The sequence below is a fragment of the Mytilus galloprovincialis genome, chromosome 6 (assembly GCF_965363235.1).
Source record: "Mytilus galloprovincialis chromosome 6, xbMytGall1.hap1.1, whole genome shotgun sequence".
In the NCBI taxonomy this organism is placed as follows: domain Eukaryota; kingdom Metazoa; phylum Mollusca; class Bivalvia; order Mytilida; family Mytilidae; genus Mytilus; species Mytilus galloprovincialis.
In genome coordinates this window covers 67954707-67980082 of record NC_134843.1, presented here as the reverse complement: position 1 = coordinate 67980082, position 25376 = coordinate 67954707, and the positions used below count along the sequence as shown (strand labels likewise).

At 32.2% G+C, this 25376-nt stretch overlaps 1 protein-coding gene across 2 annotated transcripts; it reads right to left on the bottom strand.

Annotated features, from left to right (window-relative positions):
* Window positions 1-10424: 10424 nt before the first annotated feature.
* Window positions 10425-25376, bottom strand: LOC143080162 (uncharacterized). 2 transcript variants are annotated; one of them, XM_076255887.1, is made up of 8 exons: window positions 25311-25376; window positions 23140-23197; window positions 20477-20791; window positions 20094-20147; window positions 19128-19196; window positions 18384-18449; window positions 14454-14516; window positions 11113-12683 (listed from the first exon to the last, which is right to left on the bottom strand). In XM_076255887.1, the coding sequence occupies exons 2-8, from the start codon at window positions 23180-23182 to the stop codon at window positions 11839-11841; spliced, it is 1455 nt and encodes a 484-aa protein (XP_076112002.1). In that variant the 5' UTR covers window positions 23183-23197; window positions 25311-25376; the 3' UTR covers window positions 11113-11838. The 2 variants fall into 2 exon arrangements, with proteins under 2 accessions (XP_076112003.1, XP_076112002.1); XM_076255888.1 differs by lacking the exons at window positions 11113-12683; window positions 14454-14516 and adding an exon at window positions 10425-10719.

Here is a 25376-nt window from a genome sequence, read left to right as displayed (position 1 = left end):
CTGTTGTTTTTTTCTATGGTCGGGTTGTTGTCTCTTCGGCACATTCCCCATTTCCATTCTCAATTTTATCACTTTTTTTTATAGACTATGTCAGCTGAAAGTACATAACTGTTTATATGAAAAAATAACACATCTGTTTAATTGACAAAATTCCTGTTTCTTACATTATTTGATACCACAAATTATCTTCATTCTAACTGTTATGTTCTATACTCAAATCATTTTTGACCGATTGTCTTATGAGCGCTCAATCCATATCATATACAAGGCTAAACCAAAGAATCCATGAAAAATATTAGTAACAATGAATTATTTTATATCGGTTAAGAATTAGCTTCTCTTATTAGATAACAAGGAGCAACATGGCATTCTTTATTCTTTAATAAAAAGAACCATGCATTGGTCTATAACAGAAAAAAAAAACGGACAAGAACACTGGTCGTTAATGGACTTTTTACATGTTAGTAACCAGTCAGTGGGGCGTAGTTTCTCTGTTTAGAGTGATGTCAATTTTTTTTATTAAAGTTGTTTAATTGTTTACCAAATTTTTCTTTAATTATAAAATTACAGAAACCATTATATTGTATTCATATACTGAAAAATTACACTTAAATGAATGACAGTCACTTATAGTTATCACTATGACTGGTCTTAGCTCTTTCCTATAGAAGTTGTACTATAACTCAACTTTGCTTTGAAAAACTTGAATTTATGAGAACTTTTAAAAACATGGTTCCTCAATGAAATAAACATAATATTCCTAATCGGGATACCTGGACTACACGTAGGACATTGGTATTAACTATTATCTGAATTTCATAACATTCATCATTGATTAACAATTCTGAAATACAGTAAAAGTAAATATGACAATTTAATGAGAGATATTTGTGGCATATTAAATGTGAATCGAAATTAAAAAATCTCAAATTATTTACATACAATCATTAATTTTTTAATGATCTCCTCGAGTCTCAAGAATATAGCTGAAATGTTTGATCGCTTACTATTTCGTGCAATAATTATTTTTTGAAAGACCAACATTTTATACAATTTAAACCTAAACACTCCTAGTTTTAACACGTTATTTTCACATATGAAAAAAGCACTTTAAAACAGATATATATCTGATGGTATGTATGACTACACAACATTTTAACCCCTTAAAGGTCAAGATGAAAAAGTATCATAAATCTGCTTAATAAACATCTATGTATATTTCAGATAACAATAACATCCTACAGATGTTCAGGAGACATATTGGTATTTCAGATAACAATAACATCCTATAGGTGTTCAGGAGATATATTGGTATTTCAGGTAACAAGATCATTCTACACATGTTCAGGAGACATATTGGTATTTCAGATCACGATAACATCCTATAGATGTTCAGGAGACATATTGGTATTTCAGATAACAATAACATCTTACAGATGTTCAGGAGACAATTTGGTATTTCAGATAACGATAACATCCCACAGATGTTCAGGAGATATATTGGTATTTCAGATAACGATAACATCCTACATATGTTCAGGAGACATATTGGTATTTCAGATAACGATAACATCCTACAGATATTCAGTAGACAAATTGGTATTTCAGATAACAATAACATCATTTTAATGTAAAGGAGAAATAAACGTATTTCAGATAATAATAACATCCATCAAATGGTCAGTAGACATATTGGTATTTCAGAAAACAATAGTATCCTACAGATATTTAAGACACCTTTTGGTATTTTAGGTAACAAAAAAGACCTACAGATGTTAAGGAGACATATTGGTATTTCAGATAACAATATCATCCTATAGATGTTCAGGAGACATATTGATATTTCAGATAACAATAAAATCCTACAGATGTTCAGTAGATAAATTGGTATTTCAGATAACAATAATATCCTACAGATGTTCAGGGGTCATATTGGTATTTCAGCTTACAATAACATCCTATAGGTGTTCAGGAGATATATTGGTATTTCAGGTAACAAGATCATTCTACACATGTTCAGGAGACATATTGGTATTTCAGATCACGATAACATCCTATAGATGTTCAGGAGACATATTGGTATTTCAGATAACAATAACATCCTACAGATGTTCAGGATACAATTTGGTATTTCAGATAACGATAACATCCCACAGATGTTCAGGAGATATATTGGTATTTCAGATAACGATAACATCCTACATATGTTCAGGAGACATATTGGTATTTCAGATAACAATAACATCCTACAGATATTCAGTAGACAAATTGGTATTTCAGATAACGATAACATCCTACAGATGTTCAGGAGACATATTGATATTTCAGATAACAATAACATCATTTTAATGTAAAGGAGAAATAAACGTATTTCAGATAATAATAACATCCATCAAATGGTCAGTAGACATATTGGTATTTCAGAAAACAATAGTATCCTACAGATATTTAAGACACCTTTTGGTATTTTAGGTAACAAAAAAGACCTACAGATGTTAAGGAGACATATTGGTATTTCAGATAACAATAACATCCTACAGATGTTCAGTAGATAAATTGGTATTTCAGATAACAATAATATCCTACAGATGTTCAGGGGTCATATTGGTATTTCAGATAACGATAACATCCTACAGATGTTCAGGAGACATATTGGTATTTCAGATAACAATAACATCCTACAGATATTCAGTAGATAAATTGGTATTTCAGATAACAATAATATCCTACAGATATTCAGTAGATAAATTGGTATTTAAGATCACGATAACATCATTTTAATGTAAAGGAGACATAAAAGTATTTCAGATAACAATAATATCCATCATTTGTCCATCAAATGGTCAGGAGACATATTAGTATTTCAGATAACAATAACATCCTATAGATGTTCAGGAGGCATATAGGTATTTTAGATAATAATAGTATCCTACAGATATCTAAGAGACATATTGGTATTTTAGATAACAAAAAAGACATACAGATGTTAAGGAGTCATATTGGTATTTCAGATAACAATATCATCCTATAGATGTTCAGAAGACATATTGGTATTTCAAATAACAAAACATTCTACAGATGTTCAGGAGACATATTGGTATTTCAGATAACGATAACATCCTATAGATATTCAGGAGACATATTGGTATTTCAGATAACAAAACATCCTATAGATGTTTAGGAGACATATTGGTAGTTCAAACAACAATAACATCCTACAGATGTTCAGGAGATATATTGATATTTCAGATAACAACATCATATAGATGTTTAGGAGACAATTTGGTATTTCAGATAAGAATAACATCCTACAGATATTCAGTAGACAATTTGGTATTTCAGATAAGAATAACATCCTACAGATATTCAGTAGACAATTTGGTATTTCAGATAAGAATAACATCCTACAGATATTCAGTAGACAATTTGGTATTTCAGATAACAATAACATCCCACAGATGTCCAGTAGACAATTTGGTATTTCAGTTAACAATAACATCTTACAGATGATCAGGAGACATAACAATATCTTCCTATAGATGTTCAGTAGACATATTGGTATTTCAGATAACAATATTACTGGTTGATTATTTTTTCTTACAGATTTCTATAAGGGCTTCAAAATTAAAGACGGGATAGCAAAACTTCAAATACTGCACGCATACTAGCTTCATTTTGAGATATTGCTATTATTTTTAATACAAGAGTGGCGAAAGATTCCAGAGGGACATTCAAACTCGAATGTCGAATACCAACTGATAACACCATGACTAAAAAAGAAAAAAAAGTATTTACCCTTAAAGATATTTTGAATTTTCCCTTTAGTTGATATATTTTGTCAGATTTGATGGACTGTCTTATCTTTCAATGTTTCAGCAACGACCAGCTGGAATGGGGACGTTAGAATGGAGATTGCAATGCATTGTGCACATTACATAACTAAGTGTTCAATAAGGGGTCTGTTGAAAGAATTTATCGCCCTGTCTATCATGCGTTTCTTTTGATTCAAATTGCAGTCGAGAATCCTGCTCTCATCACAATCTGGTAAAATGTGGTTAATTTGTTCTTTTTCCTGAATAAGCATGACATATTTGTCACTTTATGTTAAGCAAGCAACAACCAATTACATTTATTAAATCAAATCCGACTTTTTCCTAGTCTTATTTTTTAGAACGTTTTTGCGACGCTCGTCTATTCTCTATCCAGTTTGCTGTCGTGGAAACGCACTGAGATTTCGACTTCCAACGATGGCAAGCCGTTTTAATATTTATTCGAATTTCATGATATCTCATATAATATGTAAGATATCTTATTCAATATGTATGATATCTCCTTTAATATATAAGATATCTTGAATAATTTCAATTTTTATAGGATATCTTATATGAGATATCTTATATAGTTTATAAAAATGTAATTTCAAGTGTTGAATGCTTCTTAACGTAATTTCATAGGTGTGTAAAAGCGTTAACCGTGCGCAAAATTTTAGAATACAGCTCGTCCGCGCTTCATACAAAATGTACTGTACTTCGGTCAACGCGTTTACACCCAATGAATTTACAAAAAGAAGCATTCAATTCTCAATTGTCAAACTGCTATATAGCCAAAGAAACCAGCCAAATATGTGTAAGTCAAAGTGCTGGGTACCTCCTAAGGAATGCATTGTTAAAATGTCATAAATACTGGTAGCTTAAGAAACTTAACGCATAACTTTATGATATGAGAAAGTTTTTTTATCGATTGTTACTTTTATAATAATAAAAAAAAATAACTGGATAGACATTCATGTATATGCTTCGGTTATATATAAAGTTATGAAATATCCAATCAATATAAGAATTGATAAAGAACGATACATTCAAAGATCTACGTACACTACCGTATAGCTGGTTATTTTCGCAGGGTGTAAATTGTCGCTTATTTTCGCGGACAGAACAAAATCGCCAAAATAAATTCTGCCAGTTTGAAAGTGTCCATACAAAGGTAATGATAAAAATGTTCAATCCGCCAAAGTAATAACAGGCAAAATATTTCGTATACCTCATTCAATGAAAATCGCGAAATTTTACACCCGCGAAAATAACCAGCTATACGGTATTTAATCACAAAAGGTCCGGTAAGGGCCGATTTTGGCCTCAAATTTCAGGTTCATCTAACGAAAAAATTTGGACACTTTTTAAACACTTAAGTGTCTATTTCAATTGATTCAATTAGTTTATGTGACATTTTTAACTGATTAAGTCATTTAAAACCCTCCGATTTAAGCTAAAATATGAAAAATCTATCAAATTTGCAAAACATCGTCACTTTTCAGATGGTTTTTGTCAAAAATGAAAGTGGCCGCATCTGTGTTCATCCTCAACCTTTATATATGTTATGTATTATCATCAAATGCAACTAACATTTCAACATTATGAATAAACACGAATGCGGCCACTTTCATTTAAGACGGAAACCGTCTAAAATTTAACTAAAATGCTAAAATTGTGAAGATTTCAGTAATTTAGCATGACTTAAAGATGTTAGTTCCCGATATATGTGCATTGTATAGTCAAAAACAGCCCATATTTATGTAGCAGAAACATTCTACTTCCCATAAATAGCTAAACGATAACATTTTTACAATTTTGCAAAACTGCTATATTTTAAGGCCAAAATGGGGTCTTACTGAACCTACTCCTTTCGGTTTTTATTGGTTCATGACTAATGTTGGCTTAATGTGTTTTGATGTAATTGTATGTATCATGCAGTACAACAGTGTGACGCTGTTTAATAATAGCATCAATTTCCTCAATGACAATTAAACAGATAGCTGGTTCAACCTGTAACGTGTACACAGGGTAAGTGCGTCTATTTCAGTTCTGGAGTGAGTTCGTTACCAGTTTGATACTGGATCCAAAATTGTTCTATTTAGTTATTGTAAAGTAAACTTCATACATAAATTAACGTCAATGAAGCAAAATATACAACTGGTACAAATTTGTACTATTACAAATTTGTCCTGGGTCAGTAACAAACTTGTCCTCCTGGCACAATTATGTACCCCACAAGTTGGTCACGCAGACTCACACTTATCCAATATGTACACTTAAAGTTGGTCACACAGACACACTTGTCATATACGTCACTCGTTATCTTGGTAAAATTATGTACCTTACAAGTTGGTCACACAGATTTATACTTGTCCTATACATGTTGTTACCCTTCAAGCTACGACTTATCTTAATGGTACAGTGTGGTACCCTACAAGTGAACACACATGTCTTGTACGGTAAACTTCATACTTGACAAACTACAAGTTGCACAAGTCTAAAGAACATGATTCAACCTTGTACTTTGTTGCATTACATCATGAATGCAATTCCCTATTATTAGAGAATATCAACAGGCACCAACCTGTTCTTTATTACACTTAGTAATAGAAACTATATAAGAGACAACGATCTCAAATATCCTTTCTCTAATTATATCGTACCGTACGTATCATGACCATCGTTTTCGTAGCATCAGACGAATGACAAAGAGCTAGGACTCGCTCCTGCTTATATAGTCCAATGGTAGCCGTACCATTCTTGAAGAAGGGGTGTTCTTCAAACGTGCCTCATTACTCGTATCAACCATTTTTTTGTAACACCCCTTCACTGTTCACATCCGACCTGACCCAAGGTTTATCCGCGAACTATCTTGTTCTTTTCTATGTTAATTAAAGTATTATACAAATGTATTAAATAAGGCTTCTGCCAAACTGTTACTTATAATGTAAACAATCTAACCTAAGATACAAAATCATCACAAACTGATATTTTTAAGAACAATGCCTTAAAATTTGGGGTAATACCCCTCCCCCTAGTTTAGCAAGCACAAATTAAAGCAATGTCTCTTCTGCTTACTCTATGAAAAACAGAGAGAGGAAATTGTTTGCATATAAATAAACTCATCATAGATATCAGGATTGAAATTTCGTATATACGCCAGACGTGCGTTTCGTCTACAAAGACTCATTAGTGACGCTCGAATAAAAAAATGTTAAAAAGGCCAAAAAAGTACGAAGTTGAAATGGATACACTTGGTTATAAATATATTAGGAATGATAAATCTGCTCTTCAACATTTTTGACCTTCACCATAACTGATGTAAATATACCTCCAAATTATTATTTGTTTTGAGGCGAATATCATGTTGATGTTTTAACTATCTATCTTCTACTTTAAAACAGGGTTTTTCGACATATTTGGGATTTCATTGTAAAATCTATCCTGGCTATTACACATTAAGTGTAAACTAGTATGAAAGTATTTTACTATTGCCTTCAAAGTGGTTACTTTCAATGAAAAATCATCAGCTTAGAATACTGAATAGTATTTGTTGAATGTATGCTTGTTTTAAAATGTATAAAGAAATGATAAAAACTATTCTTTTTGATAAAAAAGGACAAAACACACTAACATGAATTAGAAATTAAAAAAATATGAAAACATTGTTAAGCTTAATAACATCTGTTGAATGATAGACTCGTGTCTTTATTTTCAAAATTTGTACAAGTTAAAACCATTTTAAGCAATATTTTGTACATGTTATAACATGTACGAGGTGCTTTTATACATGCTATAACTTGTATTTTTGCAATATCAAGTTACAGCCATTTTAAGCTATGTGTTTGTACATGTCATAACATGTACAAAAACGCAGCTTTTACACGATGTATACACACATTAAAAATAGGGAGAACATCTGCGTCGCTTTTCGTCGTCAAAACCTAGACAATAACAGTTATTGATGATCATATTTGAAATACTTAAAGACGGCTCCCTATGCTAATTTTCCGAAGTATAACGAGATAGTTCTAGATTTTTTTTTATGTTCTTTTACAATTGTGTGGTGTTAATAAATATTTCTTTTAAATGGATCATTACGAAGTTTGGCCGTGAACCGTTATTTATAACTATAAAGTAACAATTTTGCTATCAAATTAATACACGTGATGTGAATAGAAGAATCAAATCTAGCATATTTATCTTTTTTTTATGACAGAAGATAGTTTTATGACTTTTATGTAAGTTCTTGCAAACCAATAATTTTTACAGATGCTTCACAATTTCTCGAATGAAGCTTTAATTTTGATCGATTATCAAATATGTAAAAAATTGAAAACTACACGTTTAATAATTTCTTGCGTCTGAAGCGATTTTCTGGATTTACCTTCATCAGGAACGCTCAAAGCCAAACATTTGAAATCCGAAGATGTATAAGTACAGAAACCGTTGAAGAGCTATATTTCAAAAATACCTAAAAAAATAGCCAAATTTATCTTAAAGCCAACTTTACCTGGGGGAGTTGAAACCTTAGTTTCTTGATAATTTCAAAATTTAAAAACGGGAAATAGATAAGATCGTGTAGAAGAGACACTGTAGTTTGATAGATTTAATAATTTTGACAAATAAATGTTTCTCAAATATTAAATCAATTTAATAATATAGTAATACAGAAGTACTTTGCATCCGAGTAGCTATATATATATCGCGCTAAAGAAATATGCGGGGATTTGTAGCTTTCAGCAATTGCTTTAACCAAATGGTGCATGGTGCAATACAACTGCCGCATATTAACTTTCAAATTTACTTTTAGACTCCCAAGTGTCCATTATTATTTATACGACGTTGCATTAACACTTGTCCTATCTCTATGATAAATATGTTATTGTCCCCGCAGATTAAGCTTAAGACAACATCGATGTTGGGTGTAAATCGCATTGCATAAACTGCTTGATAAATAAATTGGGTATTGACAATATTTTGAAACTCAACATATACCCTCACGACACTTACCAAAAAGGAAATCCTGAATAAGCATAGGTCTGTTCTACATTTTGTATGTTGCTTTGGAATTTCAACCAAAGATATAGAACTGGGTCTTCCATCTCTGTATCGGATACCTAAACTCCATAAGTGTCCTTACAAATAACGGTATATTGATAGGTTTTCCAAATGCTAAACGAAATCTCTTTCTAAATTAATAACATCTATTTTATCAGCAATCAAAGCCGGGCTTCAAAGTTATTGTGAATCTGCCTATTCTAGAGGTGGCGTGAATCAGATGTTGATACTGAAAAAAATCCAGTCTCTATCATCTTGCAATAGTATTAAAACGTTTGATTTTTCTACCCTCTACACAAGTATTTCCCATTCAAAGCTAAAAGACAAATTGAAAGAGTTGGTATTGCTTTGTTTCATAAAAAAGAATGGCCAACGTAGATACAAGTATCTTGTCTTAGAGAGCGATAAATCACTCTGATTTAAACAAAAAATTCTCTGATACTGAAGATGCTTGATTTCTTGATCGACAACATATTTGCTATGTTTGGAGCACGTTTTTTTTTTTAATTTCACAAACTATCGGCATTCCCATGGGAACCAATTGTGTCCCTCTTCTTGTCGACGTGTTCCTTTATTATTACGAGGCTGGCGTTATACAGGAACTTCTTAGGAAGAGAGATCAGAAGTTAGCCATATCCTTTATCTTTACTTTCCGCTTTATAGATGATGTTCTCTCACTAAATAAATCAAAATGTGGGGACTATGTTGAACGCATCTATCCCATCGAACTAGATATAGTTAAAAAGGAATACAAGAAAGCTATTAAACCAAGAGTTCCAAATGATGAAGTTGAAATCATCCCTTCGTAATTTTTACGGACGCCATCACGAGTTGGTTGATCATTGTAGAATATCCGTTTCACAGATGATATCGGATATGATCCTTTAAGTTATGTCGTTACTACACTCCCCTTCCATTTCACGAATTTGACCTACCGTATTTGCTATGACATGAGCCATATGTGAAGCAGAATCTGCTTACCTATCCGAAACACCTGAGATTACCCCCAGTTTTTGGAGGGGTTTGTATTGTTTATTCTTTAGTTTTCTATGCTGTGTCTTGTATACTGTTGCTTGTCTGTTTGTCTTTTTCCTTTTTGGCCATGGCGTTGTCAGTTTGTTTTCAATTTATGAGTTTGACTATAATATAATTCCTCAAGTACGTAGCTTTCGTTCCTCTTTTAGTGGACATAGTTGGACAAGCTGTTGGTTGTTATATTTACCAAGTGTGCATGGTTTTTTTTTATGGATTCGTATGACGGTTGATGCATTCATATCTGACTCATCTGGTAACACTTCGTTTGAATATAAAGGGATCATCTTTGCATTTACTCCTTTTTCTTCAAATCTGTACATTGACTTTTTAAACAGTACGGAATGAACTTACTCTCATAAAATTACTACATGTATGACCGTTAAATAACTTTGACCGTCAAAAACATTGAAACTATAAAGAGGATAAAATATAGTAACAGTCAGTTATCTGATAGCTTTTCGAAAACTTTGATTCTGTTCAGGATTTAGGTTGGTCTGGTTTGGAAAGAAAACGTAATTTTAAGACAAAACATATTCATAATTTTCATTTCATTTTAACAAAGTTACAATAAAAATAAATTCAAGAACATATTTTAACTTTAACCACATAATACTATTGTGTATGATTAAACTATGTCTTACTCAATCAACTCACTCAACTACATGATATTTGAATGTAGTTACGAATCATGAGCCTTCTGCACATTTATAAAAAGTAAATCTTGTCTTAACTACAAAATGTAGCAAAAGAAGAAATAATATGCAACTAATACAAACAATGATATAGATTAGTACTGGTTGTTCTGGCATGCCTGTTGAAAAGAATAAAAACATGAATTAAATGCATGGTTTACTTAATACAATTGTATGTTTAAATTATACAATTCTTGTTACACATTATTTCAATCAATTAAAATCCCCATAATAACAAGGTTATAAAACCAGAAACTAGTGAAACGATAAAAACGTTTCCAGAAAATGCCTAAGCATGCATATGTCTGTATCCACCCAACAGGGAGAATATCATATTTCTACCCATTGAAATGCATACTATTTTGTTTAGGGGCCAGCTGAAGGACGCCTCCGGGTGCGGGAATTTCTCGCTACATTGAAGACCTGTTGGTGACCCTCTGCTGTTGTTTTTTATTTGGTCGGGTTGTTGTCTCTTTGACACATTCCCCATTTCCATTCTCAATTTTATACTAGTCTCGGCTTTCTTACGTTTGCCTTTAATTAGGAAGGCATTTATGTACCCTTCGTTTCTGTTATTCGAAATATTGGGATGCCACTTTTTCTTTAAATAGAAGAGTTGCCAAGTTTCTTACTAGTAATAATCAACGCGCTTTTTGCATGTTTAGAATCCTTGCAGTATTGTTTTAGTGATCCTTAGGTGGTCTGTATAGCAAGGTTAAGTGCTTTACATATCCAATATACTCTACCTTTTTTAACTGGAATTAATATTTTTAGCCATTCACTTATTTTGATTCGCTATTGAGGGAGTCAACTTAATTGTTGACAATATTTGAACAAAGAATATTGGGTATCCATGCATGACACAAAATCAGTACATGCACAGAAAAAAACACATAAAAGCAAAAGAGCAGCGCTTGACTGAGAACAAAGTCCGCGGTCGATGTGCTTTCTAGGTCATTATATTTTAACATCGTATTAATCTCAACCAAAAGCCATAATTGTTATATAATTTATCAAAACCTATTGCATAAACAATGTAAAATTGGGGATTTCTAGAATGTATATTCAGCAACATGTATTGGCGTACAATCTTAGTAAATAAAAATGTACTTGTGATCAAGTTTTAACGAATCACAAATCCTTAAAAATATTCGATTATTGACATACATTTATAATGATTATAACCTTATTCAATGTCGCAACCAATAACATATCTGCATGTATTTACAACGAGGGTTTTAAGGAACGGCACAAATATTGTAATCATGTTCATCATCTTTCTCACTTCTTTTTAATGTCTGGTAAGGATTGATATAGTCATCATCCGTCTGAACTGTTGGTTTTTCCTCATTGTCGTCTGACGAACTTGTTTCAGATAATTCAATGAAGTTTGACATCGATTCAGTGTTTTCTTTTCTTTGGACGAGTAAACGATTGCTTTCGTCGACTTCATATTTTTTTAAACATTCTTTGATATCTTCACCTATACTATACTTGACGGATATATCGTCTGCCGGATCAAATTGGATTTTAATATTCATATCTGAACTTTCTTGAGCTTTAACTTTGTTATCATTGTCACTCGACTCGTTCCGAGTTTGTCCTGCACAACAAATAGTACCAGTAGCTGGTAATGCTACTTGATATTCCGGCGAGGAGATTTTCTTCAAATTATCCGTTTGTTCTTGACCTTCAATGGTATGACACGGATTTAGATACATGTTGTCACCATCAATAACTTCAAAGTATGGCTTATCTGAAGTTGGAGAGTTGTTCTGGAACTTCTTTTCAAAAACAAGAGATTGTTGTAACGAAGCGTTCGTATTGAGTTTGATTTTTTCAAATGGAAGCATTTCGCTTTCACAGATTACTTCGTAGGTCGATGAGCTGTCTTCCGGTTCTAAAGAAGGCTCTTGAATTACAGCGACGCTGTTTACATTCGGAACATTGTTTTTTGTCGCCAAATTTTCTGTTCTGCATTTTCGATTGATACAAATATTACACACAATAGACAAACATAGCACCAACACAAGACCGGCAGCAACTAGTCCATAGAATAAAAACTTTTCATCTGATGAAAATCCTGTTAAAACATAATTGATTGAAAGAAATAATTGCTTGTCTAATTTTTATTTTGCATTTAAAATTAGCTTAAAAATATAACCAACAGACATAATCAAAGACGATAATTTCTGACACCCGAATCATGGCAACTATAAATAAATGTTTGTTACTGTATTCTGTAATTTGACGGCGTTAGCTGCTGGAAAATGACATTTGCCTTTATCCTTTTTTTTCTTTGTCAAATTGTGCATTTTATTTAATTCTTATTTATCGACAGTAAATCGTGATTCTTTGTATGAGTTGTCTTTTCACATATTTTTGCAGATATATATATATATTTGTAGTACAATTGTTAACAGAAAAATTGATATGTAATATTGCCTTTAACCATCGGATGAATTAGCATATGTGTTATTTATTGCCTTATGCTATGAATTTAGACTTGTACAACGCATTCTTCTTTTTTTTAATTTTTTATACAGTGAATCAGACACGAGTGGATGATTTGAGCCTTCGATCCATTAACTATTACTAATACATATACATGTATGTGAACTAGTTCTTTTTGTCAGTAAAACTTGTCGTTTTACAATGTTCGAACATATGGGAGGTATATAGTTCGGAAATAGCAGTTAGTTCCATATGGTACTTTGATTTTCTTTTTCATAAGCTTTAACATGAAGTATTTGCATGCCCATGTCTCATCATAAAAAAAGATTTTTTTTTCATTTTTTCAGATAGACGACAAGCGAAAGATACCAGAGGGACTTTCAAACTCATAAGTCGAAATTAACTGACAACGACATGGCTTAAAAATAAATAAAAATAAAAAGCTCAGTAGACAATAAAGGCAACAGTAGTATACCGCTGTTCGAAATTCATAAATCGATGGAGAGAAAAAAATCCGGGTTACAAACTAAAACTGAGGGAAACGCATCAAATATAAGAGAACTAACAATAGTACACAAAACATAACATAGAAAACTAAAAACTGCGGAACAAAAACCCCACCAAAAACTGGGGGTGATCCTAGGTGCTCCGGAAACGCAACATATGCCACCCGTCGTGTTGCTTTTTTTTTCTAAACTTCAACAGACAGACAGATATAAAAATTGAAATTTTAGTCTGACAATATAAATTATTCATACAATAAAAAAAATTCTAGATGTGAAACGTTTATCTTGACGATTTAGTGGAACAAATCTTTCAAATTCGACTCGCTGACACGAAAGAATTGTAATTGGTAGCAGTCGATCATTCTCAGATTCTGTATCATATCTTTATATCAAGACTAATGCTATGTATGAAGAAAAACAGTGCATCGTCTTTTATTTACTAACGCATGACCCTTTGGTATCTTTTGCCTTTTTTTCGATATCGATTCTAATTTCTTATAATGGCGAGACATATGATTATATTTTCTTTTTCCACCTTCCATTATTTTCATGTTGTTAGTTGTGGTATGACTTTACGTTTCGAATATTTAGAGAATAATGGATTCGAATGAATGCACGTTATATGATTTCTCTTAGAATACAGTCGTCGTGTAAACACATGCTAAATGATGCAATTTTGTTTTCTTTTCTTTTACGTAATTTGTTATTTAAAAAATATATTATGTACTATACATAAAAATATAACAAAGATGAGCACGAAAAAACGTTTTTTAAATGGTGGTCATAGTGATGATGTAAAGACAGTTACAAGTTTGGTTTCTCCTTTCATGTTAAATCAATCTAAATATTAATTCTAATCTGATGCACTTATCATTATTAAAAGTTTTAAATACCTCTGTCCGGTCTTGTGTCTTCATTGTTCTTGTCGATAGAGCTTGTTGATGAAATCTCCATTTCTTCATAAGAATAAAATTAATCTACTTGTTCAAATATTGTCCTGTCTTTGTGCACTTCATAGTATATTTGTTTGAAGATATTATGCTTTAATTTGAATATATATCATATACAATGGTATACATTTGTACTATTCCTTTATCTATATTCATCAATGAAAACCTACAGAAGCTATCATTTACAATTATGCTATACCAAATTTGTTCAAGATACAAATATGTAGAACGATTAGTCTAATGCTTGAACATGGCAGAATTTTGTGATGCCATACTGAACGTATTAATGATAAAACGTCTGATCACATTCAGGCGCTTATCCAGAAGGGGGGGGGGGGGGGGGGGGGTTCCAGGGGTTGGAACTCCTTTTTTTTGGACGATCAATGCATTTAAATGGGGACATGTAATTGGAACCCCCCCTTTGTCCTGGGTTAGGAACCCCCCTTTTTAAAATGGCTGGATCCGCCCCTGACATTCTTAAGAAAAGGGATTTAAAATCATGACTTATTGCATTATCGGCAATATATACTGTCTAAATGATTAGATTAAATTGAACGATTTGAAAAAGGATGTTTTTAATTCGTTGCACCTTGTTATTGATGTCTCATTAGCAGAATATGGAAAGCAAATATGTCGTTATTAAACAAAAAATCATTGTGTATCACTCTTTGAGTACGGTCATAGAGAGAAAACAACAGATTTACCTAATGCCTTAGTTCAAAGGAATTGATAATAAGTTATTATTGGCCACCAGAAAAAAAACAATGAGAAAACCTATCCCGGATAGTCGACTAACTAACTTAAAGTATACTTCAATAGAAGACAGGTACATTGTACCGTACGTTCCAATCCTGCCTGTGCATGAAATTAATATTCACAGATTTGACGGTATCAAAAGCTGTCATATTTAGGAGAAATCTAGTTTTAAATAGGATCAAAATAAAATTAACACTTTATGCACTTCATTCGTTAGAAGTGCTTTTCTGGATTTATCTTTATCATGAACACTCAAACCATATAGTTTTAAATAGGATTATACAGAATTTAAGTTGATCATTATCATAAAACGATGAAAACTTATAATCACATACAAAATTAAGTAACTGTTACACAATTCGGCAGTACTTTTAAAATTATTCTTGTTATCTTCAAGGGTAAGTTGTATTTCCTAATCAAATTTAACATTTGTTGAAGGGAAATACAAAATAAAGTAATAACAAAAAGACAAATCAAACCCCAATTATATAGAATTTAAGTTGATCATTATAATAAAACGATGAAAACATATAATCAAATACAAAATTAAGTAGCTGTTACACACTTCGTTAGTACTTTTAAAATGGTTTTTGTTATCTTTAAGGGCAAGTTATATTTCCTAATCAAATTTAACATTTGTTGAAGAGAATTAAAAAATAAAATAATAAAAATACCGAACTCCAATAGAAAACAACTGTCATATTTCTGACGTGGTACAGGCATTTCCTTATGTAGAAAAACAAGAGTGCGCACCCTGACATGTCTCGCCTTCTATACTAATCATTGATATTATGTTGATAGTTCTAAGTATAAAGTTAAGCTTTAATACAACTGTCACATAAACTTAACATTAACCAAGATAACTAAACAAAGACCAATGAACCTTGAAAAAGAGGTCAAGGTCAGATGAACCATGCCAGGCAGACATGTACAGCTAACAATACTTCTATACAATATATATAGTTGACCTATAACTTATAGTTTAAGAAAAATAGACCAAAACACAAAAACTTAACACTGTACAATGAACCGTGAAAATGAGGTCACGGTCAAATAAAACCTGCGCGACTGACATAAAGACCATATAATATTTCCATACACCAAATATAGATGACCTATGGCATATAGTATTAGATAAAAAGACCAAAACTCAAAAACTTAACTTTGACCACTGAACCATGAAAATGAGGTCAAGGTCACATGACATCTGCCCGCTAGATAGGTACAAATTACAATCATTCCATACAACAAATAAAGTAGACCTATTGCATATAGTATGAGAAAAACAGACCAAAACACAAAAATTTAACTATAACCACTGAACCATGAGAATGAGGTCAAGGTCAGATGACACCTGCCAGTTGGACATGTATACCTTACAGTCCTTCCATACACCGAATATAGTAGCCCTATTGCTTGTAGTATCTGAGATATGGACTTGACCACCAAAACTTAACCTTGATCACTGATCCATGAAATGAGGTCGAGGTCAAGTGAAGACTGTCTGACAGACATGAGGACCTTTCAAGGTACGCACATATCAAATATAGTTATCCTATTACTTATAATAAGAGAGAATTCAACATTACAAAAAATCTGAACTTTTTTTTTCAAGTGGTCACTGAACCATGAAAATGAGGTCAAGGACATTGGACATGTGACTGACAGAAACTTCGTAACATGAGGCATCTATATACAAAGTATGAAGCATCCAGGTCTTCCACCTTCTAAAATATAAAGCTTTTAAGACGTTAGCTAACACCGCCGCCGCCGTAGCCGCCGCCGCCGCCGGATCACTATCCCTATGTCGAGCTTTCTGCAACAAAAGTTGCAGGCTCGACAAAAATGGTGGATTAAACCTGGTCGTATAGCTAGCTGAACATCTTTTTGTATAACAGCCGCACAAAATTCTATTATATTGACAATGTGTGAACAAAACATACAAGACATTATAGGTAAAAATGTAAAACATATAGCAGTCAACATTCAATTTGTGTTATAATTTCAAATAAGTACTAGTACTATAAAATAAAAAAAAATGACATATAGACAAAGCACATAAGCCACAAAAAAAAAAGAACACGGGATGCATATGTATGCCAAAAGATTATTACAAAAAAAATGGTTTAACAGTAGGATTGATAATTTATAAAGACAAAGAAAAGAACACTATAGCACTATAACTTATAATGTCTAAAGAAACACTTTGTGACATCTATATATTTTAGATTATTTTGTAGATGGTATGTTCGATGTTGCCTGGCTATTAAGGACAAGAACTGCTGTGATAGGTAAAAAGGGAACAATTAAATTTCAAACAATTGATATATAAAAGAAAAAAAACCTTTCGATGATCCAGTCTAATCAGAGGGAATAAAGACAGTTTTGTTATTTTTTGGTAACATTGTGTTTATTAGAGACGTTGGGTGTAATAAGATTTTTAAAGCTTAATGCGGTAATTAAATGGCGCCTCAGATATAAAAAATTCTTATCAGCTGTTATAAATGCAACAAACACTTATGAAATAAGTAAATACAGTTGTATATGCCAGTCGTTCTTTTTGTGTGAATTAGAAAATTGTAATTGTTACAACATTTTTGAAAATTATCAATCATTTATAAAATGTTATTAAAATAAATTTATACACATTCGACTATATATATATATATATATATATACAGACGGCATATATTGATGAAAAAGCATGGGTCATGAATATCTAAAATAACCTGGAGGTTTTTGTTTTTAATTGTTCTGCAAATTAACAGATTTCGAAAGTCAAGACAGGCAAGGTTATCAGTTTGTTTTCAAATATAAAAGTTTTGTTTTTTTCTACATACTGCAATCTAAAGATTACATTTTGTCATAAGCACATATTAACTTTAAATGTACTTTGCTTGAATTTTTCAACACATCTAATGATATTGTTTATGATCCTGCTTATACGTCTGGACATTTTATCATTTTAGACCTTCCGGGAAATATAAAAGTACAAATAAACAACCAAAAACAATTACTCTAAACATAGTACTTCGTATTACTATTTTTTTTTAATAAATATTTCCCGTTTGAAATTATTTAATTTCGATAAAATTTTATGTAATGACTGCTACGAACCTGTTGACATTTCCGGCTTCACAAACAATGTTGACTCTTCATTTCGATGGTTTGTACTGATCACACCTGGAATACATTAGGAAAATCCAATATAATAGTGAAATCAATTCTCTCAGATAAAACCCCACTTTATCATGAACTTAATAAAAAAATACAAGTTCACTCCAATTGTCTTTTTAACAATTCGATATAGTACCGTAGACGATGGAGGAAAATTACGCAGAAGAATTTAATAAATCATTATAGAAGAAAAACAAAAGACAAATAACAAATAACTGCAGAAAAAGTAAACAGTTTTATTAAGAAGCTATAGATGAGTGAATAGGGGTGAAATCTGAGGGTGAAATAGTCTGACAGGAGATGGTCGTAGCCTAGTTACGGCAAATTTTCCTAAGAGAAGAAAACTCTAAAATCAAAATTGACAGGAAGATCAGACTCGTAAACCTAGGAAGGCATCTATCTATTGAATGAAAAACAATAAACAAATAACCCTGGTACACCAGGTTGGAGGTTGAGCTAGGGGGTAATCTCCACCTACTTATAAAACAACATCTGATTACGGAAATAATGATTATAATCTAGTCCTTGCCCTATGTGCCTCCAGGCATAATAAGGACTACGTCGGTATGTATACTTTAGATGATTCACATGGAACCGCCCTTACAACAGGTTGTAGAACTATGATTCTCCGAAAGAGAAATGTTTGCCTATATACCATAACTACGAATAATAAATAATACAAACTATGTGGTGTTGTTGCAATGGCGGTGTCAGTATTGTATGCCACAGATACATATCTTGTGGACGCTTCATCTAGAAAAGAAATCATCCTTTACTATAATGTATATACATAAAATAGTTATTCTTTCAAATACACATGCATTGTGTACACATGTGCAATTGATGTGCCAGGTATCATTTGCTTATATAATAATTACTCAACATTGTCACAGATTGACATCTTAAAACTAGTATCGTTGACAAACGAGATAATTATGTTACCCATAGGTAACAGAGGTAGTTGACGTATTGTTATTCTACATTCCTTCTTCTTTTTTTTCTTTTTTTACTTTTTTTCTTCTACACACTTTTCATGTTTTTGATCACTTGAAATTGACTTGACCCAAATTTGTGGAACTATACAATAATGTTAATAACCATGCGCAGATGTACAAATAGGGGGGGGGGGGGGGTGACATTTTCACAAGAAGTGTCCCAATGCCGTGGAAACAGCAAGAAATGGGTAAAAAAAAAGTGTGCCAGACTAAATTAACCTTTACTGAAATGGTAACAACCATGTGTAGAGTTGCAGTTTGACTTACAAAAACAATCAAATGAAAGCTGTTACTATGGAAACCATGCCAAAATGAATAAAGTGCTTGATATTGAGACTTGATGACACTTTACAGAAATGTTAATCGACATGTGCAAATGTGCCGTTTGACTTCGGAATTTTATAAAAGACCGTTGTAACAATGAAAACAGCAAAAGATAGAAAAATTAAAAGTGCTTCGAACCTTTTAAAAATTACATGTCTTATATATTCAAATATATTGCTTAAACTCTACAGGGGAATGACTCGAGACATTCTTGCTTTACAAAGTATGTTGTCTATTAGGTAGCATATATTTTGAAGATCATTCTTTCTGTAAATCAAATATGTACTTCTCGTGCCGAGAAGAGTTTGTTTTCGTATGTTTGAAACAATACCTTTGACTGTGCTTTGTTCTGTGTATAAATCCGTGATAACTGTACTTATGTTATCTGAAAAAAAATTACAATATGAATGTTACGCTAACAGAACTGGCTCAGATTTTGAAAGAAAACAAGATACCATTTATGTCAGAATAGCGTTGCGTCTACAAAACACTAATTAGTGGCTCTCGAATCAAAACAGTTAAAAGTTCAACTTCAAAAAATAAAGTAGAATACCATTAATACCCATCATTTTCAATTAAGTTACCAAATTCTTTTTATGATAGGGGAAACACTATGCTAGTACTACTTTCCGACAAATATGATATCCATCCATGTGTATCACAAAGTATGGAAAACCGAAGGCAACTAGTAACAAAATGTTATTTGATTCTCACCTGCAAGCTTCAATACGACTTTCCTCTGTACTGCAGTGTTTTTTATTTGAAATTCACACCAGTACAAGCCTAAATCACTCTCGGTTATGTTTGAAATTTCCAAATTGTACTCTCCTATACTTTGGTCGCCTGTTATTCTGAATCGTTCTTTTTCGTTGATGTTAAGGTTAATGAGAAAACCATCTGATATGATGATATTTTCATTCCTTTTCCATATCAATGTGGATACACGAGAGTCTTTGAATGGAAGAACTACTGTTTCACCAAGACTGGCATAAACTGTGTGTTCTCTATAGTTAACACTGTGAGAAATGTCTAATAAAAATAAATATCATAAGTTATATAGTAACATATATGTGCAAAAAGATTACTTCAAACTGAAATATAAATATAATTAAAGAATGTGTTTCTTTCATATTGTTTTTCTTATTGAACATACCAAATAGTTGTTTTGTATAGTCGGTTTATGTATAACCAGTGCATACATGAGGAATTCAAAGGATTTTTAGTAACTATTGCATGCATCAAGAGCATATGGAACTACATAAGAATATGAAATCAACATAGTTTTTTTAACTTGTTTACTTTCCAAGATAAACAAACTGAGCATATCATGGAAATACAGAATGTTGAATGTTTAAATTATACGTCCATACAAATATTGCAAAACGTAAGATATATGAGATAAATTGCCTTTTCTTTAAGTTGTTACCGGTATTGTCTTTGAAACCAATAGGGGTTTTCTTTACATTGTTTTTTTATTCAATATTCGAATAGAATGTCTAGGACCATATTAAGGTAAATAAAGTAAGTCTATTTTGCTGAATTCTATCGACATCACGACCATTTGAAATGTTGGTCTATTTTGTCCATTTCATTTGTACTTCTATTTCAGATAATTATACAAAACATCATGATAAAAACGCGTGTTATCTCCCAATTTCGTAAATTTAAGAGATACTAGAACACATCCGCGAAATCGCGGGCATAAATATATACAGCTTATGAACTGTTGTAGGATGATTTTTTGTAAAAGATATTATGTATGGAAAATTTCATAACAGGTATTAAAAGCCCTCTCCCTTTTTCCAAAGTCCAATTTTAGTTTCCTTTCTGTTAAATTCAATTATTTTCGTGTTTCTGGCCTCAGACCACAATTATTCTTCTCCTTTGCTACAATGCATCTTTTAGTAAAAGTCAAATTAAATAAAAAAATTTGCACCGCTTCAAACATGAAATAAATGTAATTGCTTATATATAGACCATTATTAGTCTATAAAAATATGCTTCTGGGACAATCCATCACTCAGTGCTTTTTCTTTTGAGAGCCTAATAACATGCCAATGGTAGGATATGAATCTTGTATAAATGACTAAGACCGACTAAGGCTTATTTAATGGGGTGGTCGGAGGGGTCCTGATCCCGAAATCCCGGGCTTAAAAACGTGAAATCCCGAGGTGCAGCATTTAAAGAAATTCATATCCCGAAATCCAGAAATCGAAAAATATATTGCCGGATCCCATAAAGATCTATCCCCAAATCCCAAGCTTAAATCACCCGATCCCGACGTCCCGAAAAAAGATCCTGCCTCTCTCTAAACTCGATCCTACTTTCATTTTTGCCAAATTACTAATTTCCCTTTCATCAATAAATTTTGATGCCCCATTTATGGGCAGTATGTTTTCTAGTTTGTGCATCCGTGCGTTCTTTCGTTCGTTCGTCCGTCCGTCTGTCCTGCTTCAGGTTAAAGTTTTTGGTCGAGGTAGGTTTTGATGAAGTTGAAGTCCAATCGACTTGAAACTTAGTAAATATAGTGCCTATGTGGCATCCATGTACTATGGACACATTCTTGTTTCCACATGTTTTACTTATTCTAATATATGCAACAGGTATAACCCCTTAAATAGTAAACATTTCAAAGAAAACATTAGACATAATACAGAAAGTCTATATATATTAAAGTAGTTTACATGTAGATAAACGCGAAAAATTATTGTCTACTCTAAGGAGGTATAATACTTGTGGTTCTTGCAATCTAAACACCATGATATGGAGAACGCTCTGATTGGCTTATTTATTTTTCATTTTTGTTATCTATCATACGATTGGTTGTACTTGTGCATGTTTCAAACCGGAAGTCTTGTCTATGACTAAAAGTCAGTCTGATGACGGAATAAATATTCGGACTCCTTTTTTGTCGTTTTTCTCCAAAAATAACTCAATCTGAATAATCATAAGAATAGATGACAAATGCGACTATGCATGTTACCTATAGAACTCAGAGGCATGATGATTAGGCAGCAACCATTTGATTTTCTTGGGGGGGGGGGGGGGCTATGGTTTTTTTTTTTCTGTACAATTTTTTTTCAGAATTCAAAACAAATTATTTTTTTCTCCAAAAACTGGAAACAAACTTTTTTTTCCAAAAAAACCTATAGCCCCCCCCCCCCACACCCCCGAAAATCAAATGGTTGCTGCCTTAGCTTATCGTGAAAGGAAGAGAAGCGACACACAAATTGAGGTCTTCTCGTTTAATAGTATAGATAGATAGATAGATACGCAATGCAGAAATTGGAGGACTGCATGTCCCCCCACCCCTGTCTTTTTGTTTGTTGATTGTCATATCTACTCATATCCCACGAATCTTTATTCATTTTAATTACCTTGCATCCAAACTAAGATGTTAACCATCAAAGCACATTTCATTTCACTGATTGCTTTCTGCAAATATTAAGAACAACGTAATAAATAGTACAATAGAAACGAAGATAATAAACAATGATGTAACGTCCGTCTATTCCGATTAACCATGGTTTCTTTTTATAGATCTAACGCGGGGTTGTACAATCGCATCTAATTCACAATTGATAGCTTTGTTCATTTCATTTAATCGAATCTACATCTAGGTACAAAGACAAAAAAGACAAACAATTTTGATAGTTCACAAAACACTGTATAGAAAACTAAAGACCGAGCAACAAGAAACTCACTATATATATAAAGCTGCGGATTATGTCAGGTTCCCTGACAGGGTAGGTGGATCCTGCTGCACATTTGTCACTAGTCGTGAAATTGGAGAATAGATTTTTTTTTCTATTTTAGTAACATTATATTTTACTGGAAAATTAGTTCGAATTCGCTCTATTTTGTCAAAATGAATAAGTTTCAAAATCATATTTATTTATAACTAAGTTTAGACGGTTTTGTATAAATGTCCGGTTACGTTCAAATACATCACCTTGACTGTCTACAATCGTACTTCTAGGTAAGAAAGATTCATTGTAAAGAATATAGCGGTCATTTAAGCAGAATAATATCAAAGTACTGAAGTACTGAACATCGGATGACCGCAAGTTCTTGTAGATGGTCCGACAAGCACTTGTCTCAGAAAAAAATCACATCTATATACCTGAAAGTGAGGTTAATGTACAGATATGGGTTTTTTTTCTTGTGACAGGTTCGTGCGTGGATGATAAATTAATGACAGGGAATTCATCCTCACCGTAATAACTATTATATTGAAGTGATACAAATCAGTATACTCTGGTTTATTGTTATATATTATATTAATACTTTTATATTACAGTTACATGTATATATAATTTTCATGCATTTGTATCTCATTCTATTCTACTATAATATTAATAATATTGTACTGCAAGTGCATGGTTAACACGTCACTCTTCTGTAAAAATTCGATTTTTCTAATAGAATGGATTTGAGTAGGCATTCGTATTTTCCCGCAAAACATGTTTAATCATCCATGCAGAGTTATCGTTCATTGAGATTGCAACGGTCTTGAGATATTCTTCCGCATGCGTGTGCATAAACATATATTATTTTTTCAATTACTTATATGTATATACGTATAACAAAACTTTTCAATATTATTAATTTATCTTCTTTAAAAAGTATCTGATTAGTTTTCATTGAAGCAATGAATTTATAGAAAGTGAAATTCAATGTTAGTTTGCACTTGATGATGTCTACTCATCATCATGTTTATAGATCAGTTGAAAACCCAAAACAACTATTACGTAATAGAAATCAAGGCGATAGCAATACACCGGAATTATATATGTTATATATTATACAGGTCATCCGCTGTAAAAAGGGTTACATTTACAAAATACTTGTAATATGATTTTTTTAAAGACAACAAATGTACAGCAAAAGTGCAAGTATGAGACACAGGGGGTTGATTTTTGTTAACCTAAAAGAAGACCTACAATTAAATGTTTCCTTTTAAACCGGTCGAAAATGGCATTACATGTAGTATCTCCATGTTGCAAATCTTTTCCGCACAAGTGTATCTTTCCCTGGATAGACAATGTTCAGCTGTTTTTGTTATCCATCGTTTGCAGGTATACGTTTCTCAATCGTTTTATAGACATAATGATAATTAATTTTTACACAAATTTAAAACGCGAGGCTCGCCGAGCGTTTTAAATATTTAAAATTTAACTGTCGATAGTGGATAAATATTCTATTACACGAGATTTGGTGGTGGAATCTGTTTCTCTAATGATTTTCAAACAATACGCAGGCAAACTTATTGCTATTTTGAGACTGATCTGCAAAAAGATGTGTTCTTTCCAAGTGACGTCTTCAGGCATGGTTGCCTTTTTCATGACGTCAAAATATGAAAATCAAAGGAAAACAAGAATATTCGACGTCATAATCGGATTTTAACCAATGAAGAACTGAGATCAAACGAACCACACGTTGATTAATTTTTTTTATACAATGGGTGCAGAAAGAGATAAATTGACGAAGAATTAGATTAGAGAAATATATATATACCACGTGGATTAAAAAAACAAATACAACATACCTAAAGCTTTGCTCATATAAAGATTATTTTTTTATATCCATATACTCAAACCTTTTCACTGGTCAC